The sequence below is a fragment of the Oratosquilla oratoria genome, chromosome 30 (assembly GCF_046742065.1).
Source record: "Oratosquilla oratoria isolate Oo_2021 chromosome 30, ASM4674206v1, whole genome shotgun sequence".
Classification (NCBI taxonomy): Eukaryota; Metazoa; Arthropoda; class Malacostraca; order Stomatopoda; family Squillidae; genus Oratosquilla; species Oratosquilla oratoria.
The window spans coordinates 42733928-42755978 of record NC_134806.1 but is presented as its reverse complement, the minus strand read 5'-3'; the positions used below and the strand labels follow the sequence as shown (position 1 = coordinate 42755978).

At 40.6% G+C, this 22051-nt stretch overlaps 1 protein-coding gene across 1 annotated transcript in view; it reads right to left on the bottom strand.

Moving 5' to 3' along the window:
- LOC143041108 (ADAMTS-like protein 5) overlaps positions 1–22051 on the bottom strand; it is a 33454-nt gene that overhangs the window by 5490 nt on the left and 5913 nt on the right. Inside the window, exons 2-7 of the mRNA XM_076212834.1 lie at positions 9855–10108; positions 9426–9482; positions 8027–8223; positions 7085–7281; positions 6219–6432; positions 4517–4600 (exon numbers count right to left, since the gene is read on the bottom strand). Coding sequence (XP_076068949.1) covers positions 4517–4600; positions 6219–6432; positions 7085–7281; positions 8027–8223; positions 9426–9482; positions 9855–10108 — 1003 coding nt within the window. The remainder of the gene's footprint in view (positions 1–4516; positions 4601–6218; positions 6433–7084; positions 7282–8026; positions 8224–9425; positions 9483–9854; positions 10109–22051) is intronic.

Genomic DNA, 22051 nt, shown 5'->3' with positions numbered 1-22051 from the left:
GTTAGGTGTGTGTGTGTGTTAAAGGTCATAGCATTACCCATAGATCGGTCATACGAGCTCTGAGTTCTCTTCCGGGAGGGAAATAGCTGTCGATCACGAGTCCAACACGTGATCCAAAGACCAAGGTGAATACACACACACACATATATATATATATATATATATATATATATATATATATATATATATATGCACACATACATATACCAAGGGTTTTTTCCCCTTACAAGGGAGGTAGCCAAAGTCAAAGGCATAAATCCACTCCCACCCTTTTCATCTTCACATACTCCACTCCCATTCACCACCCCTCCCTCCCCCTTTTCTTGGCTCCTCCTGAATGACGGGTCATCCCTGCATCTCGCCCAATATATACTGTATATATTGAGTTAAAGTGGACAAAAAAAAATCACAGCCACTTATCCCTTACTGAATGGAAATCCTTATCATGCACGTGACCTCCGAACTAAATCTCACACTTTCCTTACCACATTTTTCGTTTTAGTTCTTACAGTTTTTATTCTTATTATTATCTTTACATATATATTTTCTCGTTATTTCTTTTCTTTTCCAGTAATACTATTTTTCTTGCCACAGTGTTATATTTTTTATTAATTTCCATTACCATTTAAATAATTCCTGTCATTGTAACATGTGAGTTCCTTTACACTCGGAAAGGTATGCACGCATACATATACGCCACTTCTAACCCTGTATTAGTATTCTTTTGGAAAAGCTTGTAGCGACACTAGTCAAGAATAAAACTTGGAATAAGACTCCAGTCTCCTCTTCCCTCCTACTTCAACTTGTCAGAATGTCTCTACACGCACACACACACACACATATATATATATATATTTATATGCAAGGTAACCACTTTAGAAAATAAACGGAGGAGAGCGCTTTCGTATATTACATCTTCAGTGTAAATTCAGTGTAAAAACACGTTCCCAGTGTTTTTATTGCATATATATATATATATATATATATATATTTATATATGTATATATATACATACATGTACATATCCCCCTTTCTCCTCAACTTTTTGACGGCTCTGCGAGGTGGCTTAGCGTGATATCCCTTTGTTGCGGATCGTGGAGGCCTAAGACCGTGCTATGCCCTCGACTGGACTGTGGGACTCGAATTGCAATCCGTCTGGCTTATTGCATCCATAGGTCTTATTCTTAGACTGCTCGACTGTTCTTTTTATGCGTTTATTAATTGTTATCTGTTTATTTATACTGTATATATTCGTATATTCAGTTATTCGTTTATCTATTATTTATTCATATGTTTATTTGTTTCTTTGCCTATTTATCTATTTATAGATTTACCTATTTATCTATTTTCGTGTTTTATTATATTCTTGAAAAAAAATGTTAGTGGAACAAGGGACAGGACAAGAAACGTTAAAAAAAAACTTTAGATGCAAAGAGAACAAACGTGCCCCAAGACGACAAGGGAACGTTTTTTTGTGTATCTCATGAACCCAAAGGTCTCCTGCCTTTGTGAACCTTTGTCCTTGGACCTTGACACGTGTGTGGAGGGGAGGGAGACTTTTTCCTTGAAGGGGAGGGGGAGGGGGAGGGGGGGAGGAGGAGAGGGTGTACCAAGGTTATATCGTTACCTGTAATTGAGTGTTGGAGGGAGCGGGGAAGGGAGGAGAGGTGGGGAAGGAGAGGTGGGGAAAGGAAGGGGGGAGGGGAAGGAGGAGGGAGTGGGGGAATGGAAGGAGATGGGGAAGGGGAGGGAGAGGGGAAGGGAGGAGGAGGTAGGGAGGAAGAGGAGGAGAGGAAGTCGGGAGAGGGATTGGGAGGAGAAGAGGGGAGGAGTTGATGATGATGACAATGTGATAATAATAGAGATGATGATGATGATAACAAGTAGATGGAAATAAAGGGAAAATAGATAAACATATTTAAAATTAAATAGAGGAAGATAAATGTTTATTGTTGTGACGTCACCAACGAACTTGAACGTATAAGAAGAGATCGTTAGAACCGTTAGAACGAGTTGGTGAACGTTAGCCGTTCTTTTGTGCCCGTGAACGTGGATCCGTGGAATAATTATAATGAAAAAATATTGATCATCTATGTTAATTGATTAATCTATTATTAATCGATTAATTAATTGTTTACATTTGAATTGTTTGTGTGAGTGTTGTTATCCGACGTAAATTACGATAATGGAAGTCGTATGTTACGACACTGTAACTTGCACATCGTAAGTCTGTGTTACGATATGGTAAGTTACAATCAAGGTCAACCCCGGTAATCTTCAATAAACCTAATTCTTCTTAATTACTATTAATTAATTCATATATATTGAAACATTATTAGTATATTATATAAGATATTATAATTATTGAGTATTATTAGAAATATTGTTATCTTTGAAAATATTAGAAATATTGATTATCAATTAAATATTAGAAATATTAATTATCAATTAAATATCAATTAAGTAGAATCAGTTAACAATGGCTGGCCAGTAGTTCCTCCTCCGCTTCCTCCTTTTCTTCCTCTTGTCCTCTTCTTCACCCTCCTCCTCCTCCTTTTGCTCCTCGCCCTCATCCTCCTGTTCCTGTTCTTCCTTTTCCTCCTCCTCTTCTTCCTATCTATATCCCTCCCCCTCTTCCTTCTTCCTCTTTTTCGTCTTCCTACTCCTCTTCTTTACCTTGTTCCTCTTCCCCGTTCTCCAGGAGGACAAGGAAGAGTAAAACGGAGGACAAAGTAAAAAGAAAACGGGAAGAGGGAGGGAGTGGGGGAGGGGAGGAGGAGGAGGTGGAAGGAGAAAGAGAGAGAGGGGGGAGATGAAATATATAGGAGAGAGAGAGGGAGGAAGGGAGGGGTAGAGAGAGTGAGGGAAGGAAATCAGACAGAAAGAGAGAAATACAGGAAGAGAAAGAAAAAGATAAGTGACGATGATTCCTTGTCCCATGGGGGGGGGGGGACCCTCCGGGAATGAAATGATGCGACCAAATTAACGGAGGAGGAATAGAGAGGAGGAGGAGGAGGGGGCTGATGAGGTGGTGGAAGAAGAGAAGGAGGAAGGGCAGATGAAAGAGGAAGAAGAATAAAAGAAACAGGAAGAGTAAAAGAAGAGAAGGGAGGACGAAGATGAGGAGCAACAGGAAGAAGAGTAGAAATAACACAAGGAGGAGGAGGAAGAGAAATGGAAGGAGGAGGGACAGGAGAAGGAGGAGGGAGACAGGGAGATAATGTAAAGGACGAAATGGAAAGAATGAAGGAGGAGGAAAGGAAAAAAAATTGTGAAGATTGGGAAGAGGAAGACACAGAAAAAGGGTGAATGATAGATGTGAAGAAGAAAACAAAGAAAAATACAAAGACACTGACAAGGAAACGACAATTAAATTGTCCATAAAGAGAAGAGGAGGAGGAGAGAGGACGGAAAGAGAAAGAGAGGTGACGGAAGAAGCGAGGCAGAAAGAGAGAAAAAGAGAAATATAAGGGATTGTGTCTTAATATACAAATACAATGGGATTTGATTTTATTTCAAAAGGAAGGAGAGGGAGAAAGAGAGAGAGAGAGATAAAGAGAGAAGGGATGTAAGAAGATAGAAAGATAGAGAGAGAAGGGTGTAGGGAGAAAGAGAGAGAGAGAGAGGGGTGTAGAGAGAGAGAGGGTGTGAAGGAGGGAAATGTTGATGTAGGGAGTGAGGTAGTCTGTGGGAGAGAAGGGGATAGGAGAGAGAGAGAGAGGGAAGGAGGATATGAGAGAGGGGGAGGGAGTGAAGGAGGCTGTGAGAGAGAGGGAAGGAGGATATGAGAGGCAGGATGTGAAAGAGGGAGAGGGGATGAGAGAGAGAGGGAGGATATGAGAGAAAGAAAGAGAGAGGGTTGGCCTTGTGTCACTTGTAATCGATCAGGAGGAAGTTACAATTGGAGACAAAAGACAGGAGTACTAAGTCCATATAGTATTGCCATCGGGAGGAGTAACGGTTAGTAGTATGAGAGACACACAAGACAAAACAAGAGAAGACATGACAAGACAACACGCGAGGAACGCGGCATGTAACAAGACACGAGAGGCCGTGACAAGACAAGCCAAGACAAAATGTGAAAACGAAGAGGAAAAGAGAAACTGTATGAACGTTAAGGGAGAGAGAGAAGAGGAAGAAGATGAGAAAGAAAGGGAAGAAGGAGAAAGGGATAGGGAAGGCGAGAGGAAAGAGAGAGAGAGAGTATTTTGTCGGAAAATATCAGCAGGAGGAGGAAGCGGGAAGTTGACTCATAGAGGTGTCAAAAGAAAGATTTAAGAGAGTACAGCAGTAGAAAGGAAATTAGTCTCCATTTCACAATAATCCTGCGTGACTCTGGTCCGTATGTGTTGTCACGAGAGTTCCAGAAGTGTTGATTGCATAAAAATTAACGTTATAAGTGCCCCACACGGGAGAGAGAAGGGAAACCGAGAAATGGGTTGAAGAGGCTTCATAAATGGGAGACTACTCACCGAGAAATAAGTTGAAGAAGCTTCATAAATAGGCGACTACTCACCGAGAAAGTTGGGCGACTGGTCGACGGCCTTTATGTTCGTGGAGCCCCGTGGGATGAAGGCGACCTCATGGTAACCGAGAGCTCCTGTAGGGGGACGAGGAACAAGGTCAGGTCAGGATAATGTAGACAGGGTAAGCCGGGCCGGAATAGGTCAGGGAAGTTAGGTCAGTAGGTTGAGGTTAGATTAGGCCAGATTAAAGGATAGGATGATTCAGGTCTTGCTGGGTCAGTCAGACCAGATAGTGGAAGTTTAGATGGATTAAGAGCTGTTGTCTATACTATATTTGTGTATATATATATACACATATATATGTGTGTGTGTGTGTGTGTGTGTGTGTGTGTGTGTGTACCGAGAGCTTTTTCCTCTTTATAAGGTAGGTAACCAAGTCAAAGGCACGTAACTATTCCCACCAGTTTACTCCCACCACCCCCTCAACCCCTCCCATCTCAGCTCCCTAGGTCAAACGCAATGCAGCAAGGCCCATTCACTTAATCGTCGACGCCACCTCTCCGTTCCCTCATGCAGAAAAGGAGAAGACGAGGAGAAATCCCTTCGGACTGCGTCAAAATATTCACACATAAACACCTCCTACCATCATCCCCCTTCCTTCCTTCCTTGCATAACAGTATCATTTATGCACAGTCACTATCATATGCTGTCCTCTCCCCTCCTTGCTCAACAGACATTCCCCTCTTGCTCAAGGCCCCCTTCACCCCATCCATCCATCTCATCCTCGGTCGTCCTCTCAAGTTCACTTCCTCCACCTCTGCCTTTCACGCCTCTTTTACTAATATTTCATCACTCATTCTTTCCTTGTGACCAATCCATTCCAATAATCTTTTATCAGTTATATCTGCCATCTCCTTTTCCATTCCCGCTCTCCTCCTCACCTCCTCATTTCTCACATATCCGAACTGACATTATCCGATCCCATTCTCTGTTGTTCGCCAACCATTGAACAATAGCTGTATAATGGCGCAATTGGAGGTAGTTTTACCTCGCGTACTCGGACACTTTCCTTTCAAATCCGAACTCGCCTACCAAATCCGAACACTCAATTCCGAACACCCTCCCAAATCCGAACACCCTCCCAAATCCGAACACTTCCCAAAATCAGAACACCCCCTAATCCGAACACCCTATGACCCAATAAGCCCAGATATAGGAGGTAGTACTGTATAATAATCATTCAACAGTGATAGATGTACATCTGAATCTCTGACATAGCATGGGTCAGGTATCTTTGTCTCCAGTGGTGCATGTCAACCCGTCTCGAAATTTACTCTTTATTCAGTCTGACGAGAGATAATTTTAATCACTTTGGTTTGTTTGCTGAGCACACTGTCCACACCGTTTGATCGATGTCATGAAGGAAAGTTGCTTAAAATGTAATAAAATCACAAGACGGCAGGCAGAAGGAATCATGTGTGATGCAGGAGACAAGTGAAAGCGGGAGGGAGGAAGAGAGTGGGAGTGTTCCCAATTCGTCGACTTACGACCATTCGACTTACGACGTTTCGAAGTTACGATGGGTCTGGCAGGTTAAAAAGTCCCCTTAGATTATATACGTGAAATACTGTAGTGTGTTAATGATTTTGCTAAATATGTATGCTTAAGAAAGAATAGGGCCATTGATGATGATTATTGTGTTTGTGGTGCACCACGCTCGCCCATTTTCGACTTACGACTTCAAGGACTTACGCGGTGTTGGCTGATGTTGATCTCTGCTTCTCAACATGGAAGGGGAGGATGAAACGGGTGACCGGAGGGCGGCCATCTTGGATGGATGACCTCGGGGGAGTATGTCTGAGCGGAAGACACCCGAATGTCTTGTGCAGGACTCGTTGTGTCCTCCGCAGACTCGGCATTTGTCCTCCGAAAATCCGCTCCCGAGGCGTCCGTCGCAGGACACACGCTACAGGAAGGACACAGAAAGGAGACATGTTTTTCAAATATATATATATATATATATATATATATATATATATATATATATATATATATATATATAAATATATATAGTCTTGTTTTATTGTATTCTGTGATTATTTTATGTTTGATCTATTTATATGTATAATTATTTTGTTTTTATTATTTTATCTTTTATTTATCCGTTATTTTTATCTTATCTTGATTATCTTTTTTCTTTTTCATTTTTTGGAAAATATCACCTTATTCGTGACCAGCGTGGAGGAGAGAGAGAGAGAGTAGTGGAAGGGGGAGAGGGCGAGAGGCACAAGGACACACAGGGAATGTAATATTGTAAGAGATCTTGCAGTGTATGCATGTATGTATGATTGTATGTATGTATGTATACATGTATGTATGTATACATGTATGTATGATTGTATGTATGTATACATGTATGTATGTATGCATGTATGTTTGTACGTGTGTATACATGTATGTATTAGAGAGAAAAACGAAGGAAAATAAATCCATTAAATAAGAAAATCCACAAATTGATAGCAAAATGGAAAAGAGAGGTCAAATGGAGACATTGGTTGCATTTGTAAAAGATACACACACACACAAACAAACAAACAAACAAACGAATGACTACCTACCAGACACCTGCCATTAACACAGAGACCCTCCCTGTTTCTTGTTCTTCTAATAACGTCCTCCTCCTCTTCCTCCTCCTCTTCTTCCTCCATGTCTTCCTCCGGTATCCTGCATTGGGTTCCATCTGTCACCTTCCCGAAGGTGTAGACAATACCCACACCTTCACCCTCACACGCTAATTCACAAGGATTGATCCCATCTGCAAAAGGAATAGATCAATAAACAAGAAAATAAATATTTTTTCTTAAGTTAATAAATCACCTTAGAGCATTTTCTCACTTATATAGTCTTTTGTATTTATTGGTTTTATAAATAAAGAGGTAAGTAGACTAATGAAATACACATATTTTGCACTAAGTACCCTGAGAGTAACTTGGTACATGCAAATGATCGGACTATCATTTTTCAGATAACTCGTGGTTTCTGTGCACACACACACACACACACGAACACACACACACACACACACATACACGGCGAGGGAATTTGATAACGTTGTCAGACTAGGATCGTACTTAAACCAATTCTCTCGTTGAAACTGTAGACCTTTCTTTCTATTTATTTATTTATTTATTTATTTGTTTATTTATCGATTTATGTTTATTAATGTATTTAACTGCAGAATCGGAAATGAGAAAGAAAATGAGAGGAAATAAAAAAAGAGAGAAAGTGGACTTAAAGAAAATAAAAAAGACAAAAGAGATTGAAAAGGGAGTGGGAAATGAAAGAAAACGGACACGACAGGGAAAGGAAAACAAGGAAAAACAAAAAAGAAAAGAAAAAACAAGAAAGAAGAAAACTGGATAAAGTACGAAAATGTTATATAAAAACAGTACAGAAAACAAACAACGAAACTAAACAAAAAATAGACAGAAATGAGACGAAACAGAAAGAAAAACTAAAGACAAGACACAGCGATTGAGATGTAGTCAACCCTGTCTCACCGTGCGTGTAAGGAACCCAACTGTTGACGATTCTACCGAAGACCCTCCTCTTGTTGTACCGCCGACACTGGGAAGCCTTGAAGGAGAGGATCGAGGGGTGACCCCTGGGGCACGCCGCTGTTCCGCAGACGCCGTACTCTACGCTCTCGCCGGCGCAACGGTTGTGGCTCGTCCTGACCCCCGACCCAGGCATGACCCTGAAGGAGGCGACATCGAGGTCACGATGTGGGTCACCGAAGGAAGATTGAGATAAATTATGACAACGATTTCGACTCATAAAACGACAATGCCGCCACATAAGACGAAGATATTCCCGCATAAGTTGATGACATTGCCGCATTAGTCCATGATATCGCCGTATAAGACGACGATATGACTGCATAAGACAATGATATTGCCGCATAAGATGATATCGCCACATAAGACGACGATGTACATGTGTATATATCTAAAACATGTATGCGTGTGTGTGTGTGCATATGTGTATGTATGCGTGTATACAATGTATGTATGTATGTATGTTTGTTTTGCATAGGGCTGTACTTCCTCCTCAACATCCTCTCTCACTTCCTCTCGTCTACTAAGGTTTTGGATCACGGGCTGGACTTGTGATTAATGTTGTTTTCCTCTCGGGTGAAAGCTCAGAGCTTATATCCTCGACTCAGTGGATACTGTGGCCCTTTCCCATCTCCTTGCTCAAAGGTGACAGCAACGTCATGCAGTGTTAGTGAAAGTTTTAACGCTAACCACTACACCTGTAAACAGACTGATATGTATGTGTGCATGTGTGTCTATAATGTGTAGGGGGACCTGTCTCTTACTCTCCCATTATCATGTATGGTTCCAACTTTGGTCATCTTATTCTTCAATTATATTATAGATTTATATTCGTACATGGATCTAGATTGGGCTATATCACCTTCTAAGCTACTCCAAGTATATATCTATGCATCTTAATGGAAACATCTATATATTCACATCTTGTCATTTAATCTTTCTCATTTTGTTCTCATGGCCTCTTAAAGCCTTCCCGTCCCTTATCAAAATATCTCGTCTGTCAGTGTAGCCTATCCCCGATAGCGCTCGCAACATTGTAATCAAGTCACCTCTTCCTCTTCGATCATTCAACGTTGGTAGATCCAATGTATTTGGTCTCTCTTCGTATGGTTTATCTGCAAGGCCGGGAACTAGTTTGGATGCTGGTGTGTGTGTGTGTGTGTGTGTGTGTGCGTGCTTACCTAGTTGTTTTCACCTTGTAGTATACGGATTCTGAGCTGTGCACGTGGGGTTTCGTCTCTTTGCTTCCACCCAGCAAAATTTGCCTTGATTCGTTTACTTTTTAAGTGTGCGTGTGTGTTCGTGTGTGTGTGTGTGTGTAATGGTGATGACGTCACATTACCTTGGATACCTGGTGACACAAGATCTGGTCCTCAGTCGAACGCCTCCACCGCAGGATCTGCAAGAATTAAACAAATCAGGAGACATCACTCATCCCTGTCTTACCCCATTTTCCAATCGGTAAATAAATCAATTAGATGAACAAATAGATAGATAATTTTTAAAAATCAATTAATATTTAGCTAAATATATTAAATTGACAATCGAATTAATAAATGTATAACTTATTATCAGTAAGTTAAATAAATAAATGAATAAACAGAAATATTTAAAGCGACCCTTACACTATTGAAAATAATATATTGACTCGATATTATTGTTCCACCTACATTCCTCTTCAATGTTATTCTTACATTGTCAAAAATAATTGTGGAAGATGAAATATTGATCAATATTATTGTCCTAGTAAGGGTCAGGATTCGGTCCCTACCTGGAGCATCTTCCCCAATTGGACCAATTGGACCACTCTGACATGACCCGGTTGACGTGGGGTAGCGGTCCGATGTGGGTGGGACGCTGTGAGTAGTGGGTCCAGCTATGACGAGTCCTGGACCAGTAGTAAGCAGGGGAACCACTTCGACGTCGCGAAGTCATGAACTGACGCCGGATGAAGGAGGTTCCTCGTCGGTAGCGCTGGGGAGGTTCTTGTGAAGCGTGCGCCAACTCTAGGGATACCAGGCTCACCTACGGAAGAAAATATGCTTTTTTTTCAGAGCTACATACAGGAAAAATGCCTTGTACATTTTTACCCTGGGTTAACAATGAAAGAAAAGAGCGGCCCTTGATCTGTTTAAGAAAGATTGTCTTTGTGTCTGTGTGTATCTGTGTATGTATTCACCTCGGATCTGCTGCAGTCTCTGTCGAGACAGCCTTGTGTGTGTGTGTGTGTGTGTGTGTGTGTGTGTGTGTGTGTGTGTAAGATCACAATATGACCATTAAATCGGGCTATATATGATAGCTCTCATTCGGGAAGGTAATAGTTGTCCATCATGATTCCAAGAAGATATCCAAGACCGTGGTGAATCTCACACACACAAACACACACACACACACACACACACACACACACACACACACACACACACACACACACACACACACACACACACACACACACACAAATGAATAAAAGTCATGCACCAGAGTAAATACTTACGAGGCCCTAGCCTTGAGAGAGAGAGAGAGAGAGAGAGAGAGAATGATACGGGGAGAGTGGGAGGGGGTGAAAGAATTTCCCTTCATACCAATGTTCTCATTCACCGTGAGCTACCACTCGCCCAGGCTGTCCTAGATCACAGGGCAAAGGTGGCCGCATGAAGCGGAGGTAAATAGATAAGTTAATGAATAGATATTAGACATATTATGTGGGAATCTTGGTTAGTTATTGTTGTTGGCTGTTGTTGTTGATTTCCTGGGGCAGTTGGGATTCCAAAAAATACGGCTACAATTTGTGAAGTCCTCGGGACGGGGCTTGCGTGGGGCTCGTTTCAAAACAAACGATGTTATTCTTAAAAAAATCTTTCCTTGTATAAATTTTATATACAGTAAATCCTTGGAAGGGAAAGATTTATATAACGAAAGTTTTTTTTTTTTTTAAGATACCACCGTATGATTCTTATGGTGGTATCAAAAATATTTCCTTATATAAATCTTATATATAGTAAATCTTTGGAAGGGAAAGATTTATATAAGGGAAGATTTTTTTAAGAATACCACTGTAAGCGTCTTAGAGGAGAGGGAACTTCCGACGGCTTGGGAACCTAGATTCACTCAACTTGTTCAATTGAAGATTAAGCATCTGGTTTAAACACAGTGCAATTGAAAACGCCTAGTTAACAATATGCAAGGTTACTTCTAAAGGACAAGAAAACTATTTTAAGATGTTAAGGAAAAAATCAATATATACCAAAGATTTAAAGGATATTTTAATTATCCCATTGTTCATGTATATGGTAATATAAGCTTTAAAATGAGTTAGGTTAGGTTAATCTAAAATGAATTATAGATAAGATACGATTAAACCAAAAACCTGATTGAATTATATCGGTATGATAATAAGCACGTGAGATATTAACAATTCAAGAATAAGCGCGTGTCTTTTGGCCAATTAAAAAAAAAATACATCTCGGATTCTTTGTCTAAACTTATCCCTTTTTTATACTCCAAATATCAAATTACTCCTCTTAAAGTAATATTAATACTTATAGTAATAATGAAAATAATTACCAAGAATTTTCTCGATGATTAAAATTGATAAGAGATAATGGAAGTTTTGCAGTGCCAAATGTATGTATTAATGTACGTATGCACATGTATATTTGTGCATCTAAGTGTGTGATTATGCATATGTGTGTGTGATTCACCATGGTCTTGGATCACGTGTTGGACTCGTGATCGACAGTTATCAACCTCCTGGATGAGAGTTCAGAGCTCGTATGACCGATCTATGGGTAATAATGTGACCTTACACGCACACATACTCCCAACTCCCCGCACACGAGAGTTGGAGTAACAACCCGCAGTACAGCTATACTAAAATTATTTCAGTCCTGGGCGGAATTCGAACCCGGACCGCCGTAGTGGCAGGCGAGAGCTTTAACCACTGCGCCACGAGGTGTGTGTGCATGTACGTGTTTGTGTATGTGTGTATATATATATATATAATAATATATATGCGCGTATGTATGCATGCGTATGTATATGTATGTTTATTTACATAGTTGTATTTTACGGTAAGGGGAGCTATGCTCGTGGTGTCCCGTCTTCATATCTCATTTTATCTAGACTGTTTTTATGTATCTGAATGTGTGTATGTATATATATATATATATATATATATATATATATATATTTGTAGAAATATATAGATATATATATTTATATATATTATATGCATGTATATATATATATATTTATATATATATATATATTTATATATATATATATATATATATACATATATATACAGTATATATAATATATATATATATGCAAATTAATCGTAGGAGAAGGGAAACTTGTAGACAATAAGTACTTTCGTATATTACATCTTCAGACTAAATGACAGAGATACAGAGTTGGGTTTAAATGTAAGTATCAGGTGGCAACCATGGGGGTGGGGGAAGGGGGGAGACAATACAATATGAGGAGGGGTGATGACCTTACCACTATCGACCTGACCTACACATAAGGCTCAATCTGGCGGAAGGATCTCGGTGACCATTTGGGTTACCAATTTATCACATTTAAAATGACCATAGCTTAAGTTTATATTTTTATCAAACGTGCCTGATGTGAAGCAGGATTCTGTTATATTTCTTTCTTGTAGGCTTTTTCCTTTGGCTAAAATTGTTGTCTTCGACCAATCAATATGATGGTTGTATAATGTTTTATGTTGGAATAACGCATTATTTTCCTGGGCAGATCTTACACTATATTTATGTTGGGAAATCCTTGTTTCCAAGTTTTTCCCATTTTGTCCAATATAAAATTTATTACAATCTTGTATTAAATTGATAAGGTATTGAATATATTAAATAAGTGTAATATATAAGAAAATTGTGAACAAATACACGATAAATACTTGAGTAATTAGATAAAATACGTAAAGAATAGGTAAATAGAAAACAACTAACTATATGAATTAATGAATAAATGTATAAATTATTTGATAATTTATTATAAAATAAACGTACAAAAAAATCATTGAATTAGTCAACAGTTCAATTTTTTCTTTCTTTCAAAACATTCAAGAAATATATTAAAAGAAAAATAACTACTGACGTTACAAGAGCGGAAAAAAACGAAAGTGAGAGAGAGAGAGAAAGAGAGAGAGAGGGAGTGAATGGGTGTTGCACTTTCAATAGGCCACTTAAGAAGGGCCCGACAGCGTTTGCTTGGTGTCCGAGTGACCTTTGCACCTCATTTGTTGCTGACTCAGTAGGTGGTGCCATGACCATTGCCACTTGTCATCCCCATCCATAAAGTTATCTTACCTCTTAAAACAAACAATTGTTTCAGGGCTCACTACGTATATGGTTACTAAGTCTATTCCATTCGTGAAGCACTTTGTGGGTAAACCAATCCATGCCTATTTCCTTCTTAAACCTAAATTTGCCCAATTCAAACTCATCACTACGAGTCCTGTCCCATTGTCTTAATATGATGACCTTGACTGCATCACCCTTGTTAAAGCCCTTCACCCATTTCAATACCTATATTAGATCACCTTTCTCCAGCTGGTGAAATACATGGTAGGGGTCGTTCTCGAATTCAAGGAGGGAAGCAGGATAAAGAGGACGAGAGGGAGGTGGAGGGGGAGGAGGAGGAGGGGGGGATACCTGAAGAGTTTGCCACAGCCTCTCGCCCTCCGCGGCTACTGATGAAGGACAACCTTGAAAGGTCCCGCTTCACCTTGAGGTCCACTTTGTCAACAAAGAGATCGAGGTTGTCCTTCAAGGGGCAGATGTCTTAGGTGATGTCAGACATACACGCGCGCGCACACACACATGCACACACACACTCACACACACACACACACACACACACACACACACACACACACACACACACACACACACACACACACACACACACATAGACCGTGATTGAAAGACTGTGTATACTAGTGGTCGTGGTGAAAGTCTTCCTGATGTGTGCAAATAGAGAATTTGTGTCATTCGTTCTGCACTGTGTGGTGTTCACATCGTCCGAGATTGTGTCCTGATCACGGCATGAAAGCTTTAGTAACCATTCAAACTGTTACTGTCTCCCCTTGGGCAAGGAGATGTGTGTGTGTGTGTGTGTGTGTGTGTGTATTTACCTAGTTGTATTTACCTAGTTGTATTTCACGGGAAGGAGAGCTACGCTCGTGAGTCCCGTCTCCATATCTCATTTTATCTAAACTATTTTTAAATTAATGTATTGTTCTTGCACACACTACTTTTTCATCCAACTTGTTCCGTCTATTACTCTGTGAGGAAAGCTGTTCTTTTTCAGATCTCTTCTATAGCTGTCCTTCTTGATTTTCTTTCCGTGTCCTCTTGTATTTCTATCATCCCATTTTATCAGATTCTCTCTATCAATAACTTCTATGCCTTTCATGATTCTGTAAATAGCTATCAAATCTCCTCTCTTCTTTGCTCTAATGTCTGTAGTTCAAGTTTTACTAGTCTCTCTTCATATGATAGTTTTGAGAGTTTTGGTGCCAATTTTGTAATTGCTCTTTGTATGCTTTCAAGTTTTTTTATACATTTTTTTGTACTTGGTGACCATACTGTTGCTGCATATTCCAATTTTGGTCTTATCAGAGTGGTTAGAATTTTCTTCACCATTTCTTCATCCAGGTATGCAAATGCCACTTTGATTGTTCTTATTATATTATAAGTTTCTCCAAAAATCTTATTTATATGTTTCTCAGGTGACATATTATTCATAACAATGACTCCCAGGTCCTTCTCATTCTCTACTTTTTTTATTCCTTCTTCTCCCAATTTATATGATCCTATTATTCTGTTTTTGCTTTTTCCAAATTCCATTATACTACACTTTTTAGTGTTTAACTCCATCTCCCACTTCTTACTCCATTCCTGTACTTTGTTCAGATCATTCTGTAGTGACTCACAATCTTCATCCGTTTTCACTTTTTTCAACAGTTTTGCATCATCTGCAAAGAAGCTCATATAACTTTTAATTCTTTCATCCATATCATTAATATATATAGCAAACATTATTGGGGCCAGAACTGTTCCTTGTGGGACACCGCTTATTACTTCATCCCATTCTGAGTGTTTATCTCTTATCACTACTCTCATTTTTCTTTCTTGCAAAAAGTTTTCCATCCATTTAAGCAGTTTGCCCTGTATTCATCCTTCAGTTTCTAATTTCTTAAGCAACTTTTTGTGTGGTACTTTGTCAAAAGCTTTTTTAAGTTCTAGAAATGCACAATCAGCCCATCCATCTCTTTCTTGTATTATATCTATTAGCCTTGAATAGAAACATATTAAATTGGTGACGCATGATCGTCCTTGTTTGAATCCAAATTGCCTTGTATCTAGCACGTTTTTTTTTTTTTCTAAATATTTTACCCATCTACTTTTGACAATTCTTTCACAAATTTTTGCTATTGTACTTGTTAGAGAGACTGGTCTATAGTTGGTAGGGTCTTCCTTATTTCCCCCTGTATATATAGGTACTATATTTTGCTCTTTTCCAATCTTCTGGGACTTTTCCTTCTTTCAAGGAACTGTTTATTATGCTATGTATTTTGTCTGCCAGTTCTTTCCTGCATTCTTTCAAAATCCAGTTTGCTATTTCATCTGGTCCATGCGATTTTCTAACATCAAGATTACTCAAGTGTTTCAATATTTCATTCTTTGTTACTTCTATTTCTTTCATAGGGGGGACTTTCTCTTTCCATTCGATCTCTTCAGGTTGTATGTTCTCTCTTGCAAACACTGATTTAAAATGCTTCTTCATAATTTCCGTGTGTGTGTGTGTGTGTGTGTGTGTGTGTGTGTGTGTGTGTGTGTGTGTGTGTGAGTGAGTGAGTGAGAGAGTGTAAGGTTGCAGGCTTCTTACCCATAAACCAGTCTATACCGGTTCCCACAGAGGGCGAGTTGCCAAGTAGGAATAAAATCATCTAATTCCAAAGTAAAAAAAAAAGAAAAAAAAATTATGGGGACGTGTCCGTATTGAAGAAGGTAAAGCTTACGCGTTTGGCCCTGTAAAGACACCCACGTATACCATCAATTCGGTTAAACAAACAAAAATCCCATTTCTTCTTTTATTGTTTATACAGGAAATCAGCTGATCACTCAGAATACAGTATATCAGTTCAGTATCATAATTCAGACTTATCTTGACGTCACTCACGTGTCCAATGACGTCATTGAAATGACGTCATTAGGTTTTTTTATATCACTGATGCCTCTAATGACGTCACTATTGTTTCTGATAACGTAATTCAAAAGGAGGAAGTCACTGGTAGTTCTGATGACGTCACATGTGCTTCCCATGACACTAATATTTTCTGATGACGTCATTCGAGTTGAGGACGTCACTTGTGCCTTAGATGACGTCACTCAGCCCCCTAGAACGCAGAGGGCGTCCTCGATGCAGGTGCCGCCCTCGGCGTAAACTTGACATTTGCCGTCACAGTTTGTGTTAACAGCGGGCGCGATGATGCTGAATAACGTGACATTCTCGTAACTCATTGGAGTAGTGCTCTCATTGGGCATCTGGTATCCTGAGTTCCAGTCGTATGATGACATTGAAGTCTCTGGTGGTTCCTGGAACGGCCCTGAGGTCTTCGAAGGCGGTTCCTGGAACGGTCCTGAGGATTCGCCCAACGACCCTCGAGTATCCGAACTTGGTCCGTACGAGAGCGAAGTCTGTGGAGGCGACTCACGACGAAAAGCCCTCTTGGCCTCCAGGGGTGCCAAGCCGTCAGTAGCTCGCCGTGGCAGCGCCAGTGCCGCGGAAGACGCGACCAAGAGCCACACAAACGCTTCGGGGGACTCCATCATCTTCACGAACTCCAAGGGCGCCTTCCTCCTGACGAAGGTAAAGGAACTTCCTCGAGGGGCGTACGAAAATTTCGTATTTTCACGGACTGAGGGTACGTAGATCTCCGTTGGGTGTTGGTGGTCCTAGGGCGCCTTTTTCCTGACAAAGGGAGAGGAGCTTGCTTGAGAGTCGTGTGCGAACGCGGCGGTGGCTGGAACTGCACTGGTGTCGAGTGTTGGGGAAAGTTGTCTGTTGGCAACCGCAGCAATGGGGGTCGAGTCCTACATGGCTTCTGGACACGAATGGACATAAACCCCCCTCACTTTATCAGCGAGTCTTTTCTTCTTCTTCTTCTTCTTCTTCTTCTTCTTCTTCTTCTTCTTCTTCTTCTTCTTCTTCTTCTTCTTCTTCTTCTTCTTCTTCTTCTTCTTCTTCTTCTTCTTCCTCTTCCTCTTCGTCTGGTTCCCACTGTCTTTGGTCTCTCACCTTTTCCCTCTCCTTCCTCTGTTTCTTTCTTCTATCACCTCCCTCTCCTTCTCCCTCTTCTTCCCTTTCACTTTCTTCCTCATTCTCTTCCTCTCTTTAACCTTCAGCCTGTTCCTCTACCTTTCCTCCTGCCTCCGCTTCTCCCTCTAGTTCAGTCTCACCTCCTCCCTCTCCAACCTCTTCATCTCCCTCCTCTCTTTCTCTACCTCTCCCTCTCATGCCTCTCCCTCTCTCACCTTCTCTCTCCCTGTCCTCCCTCTCCCTCTCCCTCTCCTCCTTCTTCCTCCCCCTCTCATTTTTCTTTTCCCTCTATCTTTCCTGCTTTTCCTTTTCCCTTTCCCTCTTTCTCTGCCTCTCCTTCTTCTCATTCTCTCTCTTCCTCTTCATTTGCCTCTCCTTCCTCTCCCTCTTCCTCTTCCTCTTCCCCGGGGGGGAATCCCAGAACCGATATTCAGAGGTGCCCGTCAATCTTAACCTAAGGAGAACGGGAGGACCATTTAGTATCTCTTCATATATATATATATATATATATATATATATATATATATATATATATATATAATTGTGTATATATATATATATATATATGTATGTGTATATATATATATATATTGTATACTTAGGGCGCAGGTTTCTTTTATACACACTGAATTGAACAACACAGCATTTTCACAGTTATTAATTTTCTTCTTAATATTTTCAAGTTTCCTCATTAAAGTTCTAATATCAGGAAGATGAGCGGAAACGAACTTTCCAAAGTTCTCCATTTTAATAATTTGACGTTTCAACTACAAAGAGTCATTATCAAGTTACAAGAACAGTTAAGGCAACACAATCTACAGATACGTTACATGGTCACAGGAAAAATTAGAATGCTACACTCTTAGGTCAAGCGCGATCTTTAAACCTTCGATGACCTGACCCTGGAAGACTTTCTCAGAGCTTGAGGAGGGGGAGGGGAAGGGGGAGGGAGAGGTGAGGGGGGGAGAGTAGGAGTCGGAGTAAGGTGAGGTGAAGTAGCGTGTCTAGCATACATAGGGAGGTTATGTACAACATGTCGCGTGGACGTATTAAGTAAAGAAATAGCAGACAACAAATTAGCCTGTACATTGATCACAGGAGACAATTCTCTTATATACACAGCCTCTAACATTTTTAGTTCCTTAATGTTATTACACTGGGCTAGCACTTCAGTGTTATGAACAATGGTTGCTCTATCCAACACAGACTTGTGATACTGTTCAAAATTATTTTTAATGGCTCCCTGTTGGAGGTGGAGAGTTAAACGTCTGCTAAGGCTGCATGTCGTATGACCAACATAGCTACGAGGAAAGAGCTCACAGTCTCCAGTAATGCATTTGAACTGATAGACTACGTTAGTTTTCGACAGCATCCCAGAAGTGCCAGACAAATCATTTTTGAGGACTAGGGAACTTGCGCGTTTTTTTTTTTTTCGTTTTTTTTATATATAAAATATCACCAAGCGCAAGACATCATTTTCATCCACCGGTTTACAATTTCGAAAAACAATGTCTTTAATGCATTTCTCATCCTCACGGTAAGCGCTGTTGAAGATATTCTTATAAAAAACTTTGATGATATTATTGTGGGGAGGGGTATGGTTATACAAACTACTGTCAAGCATTTTATTGGTAATGTTGTCAAAGTCTGTGTTGGAATAACCGTTATTCACTAACAGCTGGCGTAGGTGTTGTAGTTCTGAGTGGAGTGAATGCCAGGACGAGCAAACCTTAATCGCCCGTCGCACGTAGGCCTTAATAACACCTCTTTTGTACTCAGCCGTACATTCACTCTCACCGTTCATGCATTTCCCAGCATTGGTGGGCTTGCGGTAAACAGAAGTGATGAAGTTGTCAGAAGACACGTCCACCATAACATCAAGAAACGGGAGTTTGTTGTTATCGTTTAACTCAACAGAAAATTTTAAACCTGAAACTTCCTGGAGGTTCGATCTAAGTTCTTCAAGTAAACGCATGTCATTGACACACACAAAAATGTCGTCTATATACCTGCGGTACAAAGAGGGTTTAATAGGGAGGTTGCTAATAACTTCTTCCTCAACATGGGCCATGAAGGCTTGAGCAAATAAAAACCCCAGGGGGGACCCCATGGCAACCCCGTGAGTCTGAATATAACAAATTACCTAAAGGGCATTTAAAAGGGGCTTCTGATGTACAAGCCATGAGCATGTCTTTCAAGATAGGCTCAGAAAGTTTGGGGGGGAGGGAGCACTGGATGGCGGTAGGTGTAATTTAAGAATGATGGCAATAGTTCTAATCAAGGGGACATGGGAAAAAAGACTCTCAGCGTCCAGAGAGGCTAAAATGCCCCGAGGGCTTGTTACATCTTAAAATGTTTAACAAATTCATCAGTAGATTTAAGGGAATGAGTGGTGGGGATGTAAGGGGTGATAATCTGATTTAAAGCGTTTAGCTAGGGGAATAAGTGGGGGTAGGTATTTGAGAGATGATAGGTCTTAAGGAGTTACCTTCCTTGTGCGTTATTAACATTCCCGTAAAAATAGCCGGCAAAATCACCAGTAATGGAATCCAAATTTAAGGTCACCAATGACCGCATTAGCAGCGTGAAATAAGTGAATTAACCTTAGACTTAAGATTAACAGTGGGGTTACGAGACAAAGGTTTGAATTTAGAGAGGTCTCCTAAAAGATTATTACACTTATCCAGGTAACAGTCACGATCTAGAATCACAAAGGTTTCCTTTAGTGAGGAAAATTGAAAATATTAAGAAGAAAATTAATAACTGTGAAAATGCTGTGGTGTTCAATTCAGTGTGTATACACACACATACATATATATATATATATATATATATATATATATATATATATATATATATATTCGTAAATAGCTGGAGTCCAGGAATTTTTTTGGAAGAAAGTATACGCTGGGCAAACTACGAGTCCAGCGTATACTTTCTTAATATATATATATATATATATATATATATATATATATATATATATATATATATATATATATATATATATTAGTAAATAGCGGGAGTCAAGGAACAATTTTTGGAAGAAAGTATACGCCGGGCAAGTCCAGCGTATACTTTCTTAATATATATATATATATATATATATATATATATATATATATATATATATATATATATGTGTGTGTGTGTGTGTGTGTGTGTGTCGGTTATGTCACTATCACTTGTCCCGTGCCAGCGGAGGTTCGAGTCCTTGGCTGTACCACGTTTCAATGTATGCATGTTTGCCTCCTCGAGTTTCTCGATGTTGATGGCTTAGAATTGAATTGTATTGTGGTTGACAAAAATGTATATCTGTTCACTGGGACCCATTCAGTGTTCCACACACACACACACACACACACACATATATATATATATATATACATATATATATATATATATATATATATATATATATATATATATATATATATATATATATAAAGGAAATCTCTCCTCTGATGGGGTGCCTCAGGGATGGGGGTGGGTGGGTATGAAATCCCCCGTGACGTCATGTGTAATGAGGAGGCAAAATACCATCCGGCATGAGAAGGATGTTGATATAGTGGAAGAGGAGGGAGGGCCGTGTAGGTAAAGAGGAAGGAGGAAGAAGGGAGGCAAAGGATGAGAAGGAAGAAGAAAAACGAGAAGGAAGAGGAGGAGCCTAAAAAAAGAAGACAAGGTATAAGAGGATAAAGAGGAGGAGGAGGAGGAGGAGGAGGAGGAGGTGGAAGGCAAATTAGATTTTCAGTAAATTAAGGAGGAGGAAAGTGTTCAATCTTCCAAGAAGGAAGAGGAGGAGGAGGAGGGAAACAGATCAGTCTTCCAAGAAAGAAAGAGGAAGAGGAAGGACCTGACGTGCATGAATTCCTCGTCTGGCCCACCTTGAGGAATTCTTCCTTGATGGTCCCCGTCCTTCGATGCATTATCATCTCCTCCTCAGGCATCTCTCAACTCTCAGCATCCGTTGCCGCAGGGGATAGCTTCCGTGACTGACAACTGTGTGGTCCCTTGTACGTGCCCCTCCCCTCCCCACATACTCCTCTCCCTCCTATTGGATTCATTGTGTGTGCAGTCAACATCATTGTAGTTTCACTGACAACCCTACGGACCAGCTTCCCGCCGGGGGGGGGGGGAGAAGGGAAGAAGAGAGGAATGAAGAGATAGGGGGAGAAGAGGAGAGGGGAAGGGGGAGGAGAGGAGAGGGGAGGGGAAAGAGTGTAAGATGTGAAAAAACACAGAGACTTCGTGATAGAAAGAAATATGCTCTCCCCCTCTCCCCCTCTCACCCCCCACCCCCTCACCTCTTCCCACTCTCCTCGTACCCCCTCCCCCTTCTATCCCCCTCTTTCGATTCCCCTTCTTCCTCCCCTTTTCCCCCTTCTTCCCCGTCACCCATCCAAATAAGCCCTTTCCCAATTGCTCCCCCCCTTCCCCCCTCCTCCTCCCACTCCTCCTCCCCCTCCTCCTCGCCTCCTCCTACCCCTCCATCTCCTCTCCCCACAAAACCAGCATCTCCAACACCACCACGCCACGTTTCCGCCTCCCCCCTCCTCCTCCTCACCTCCTCCTCCTCCTCCTCTTTTCCCCCACTCCAATACCTCTTGTATG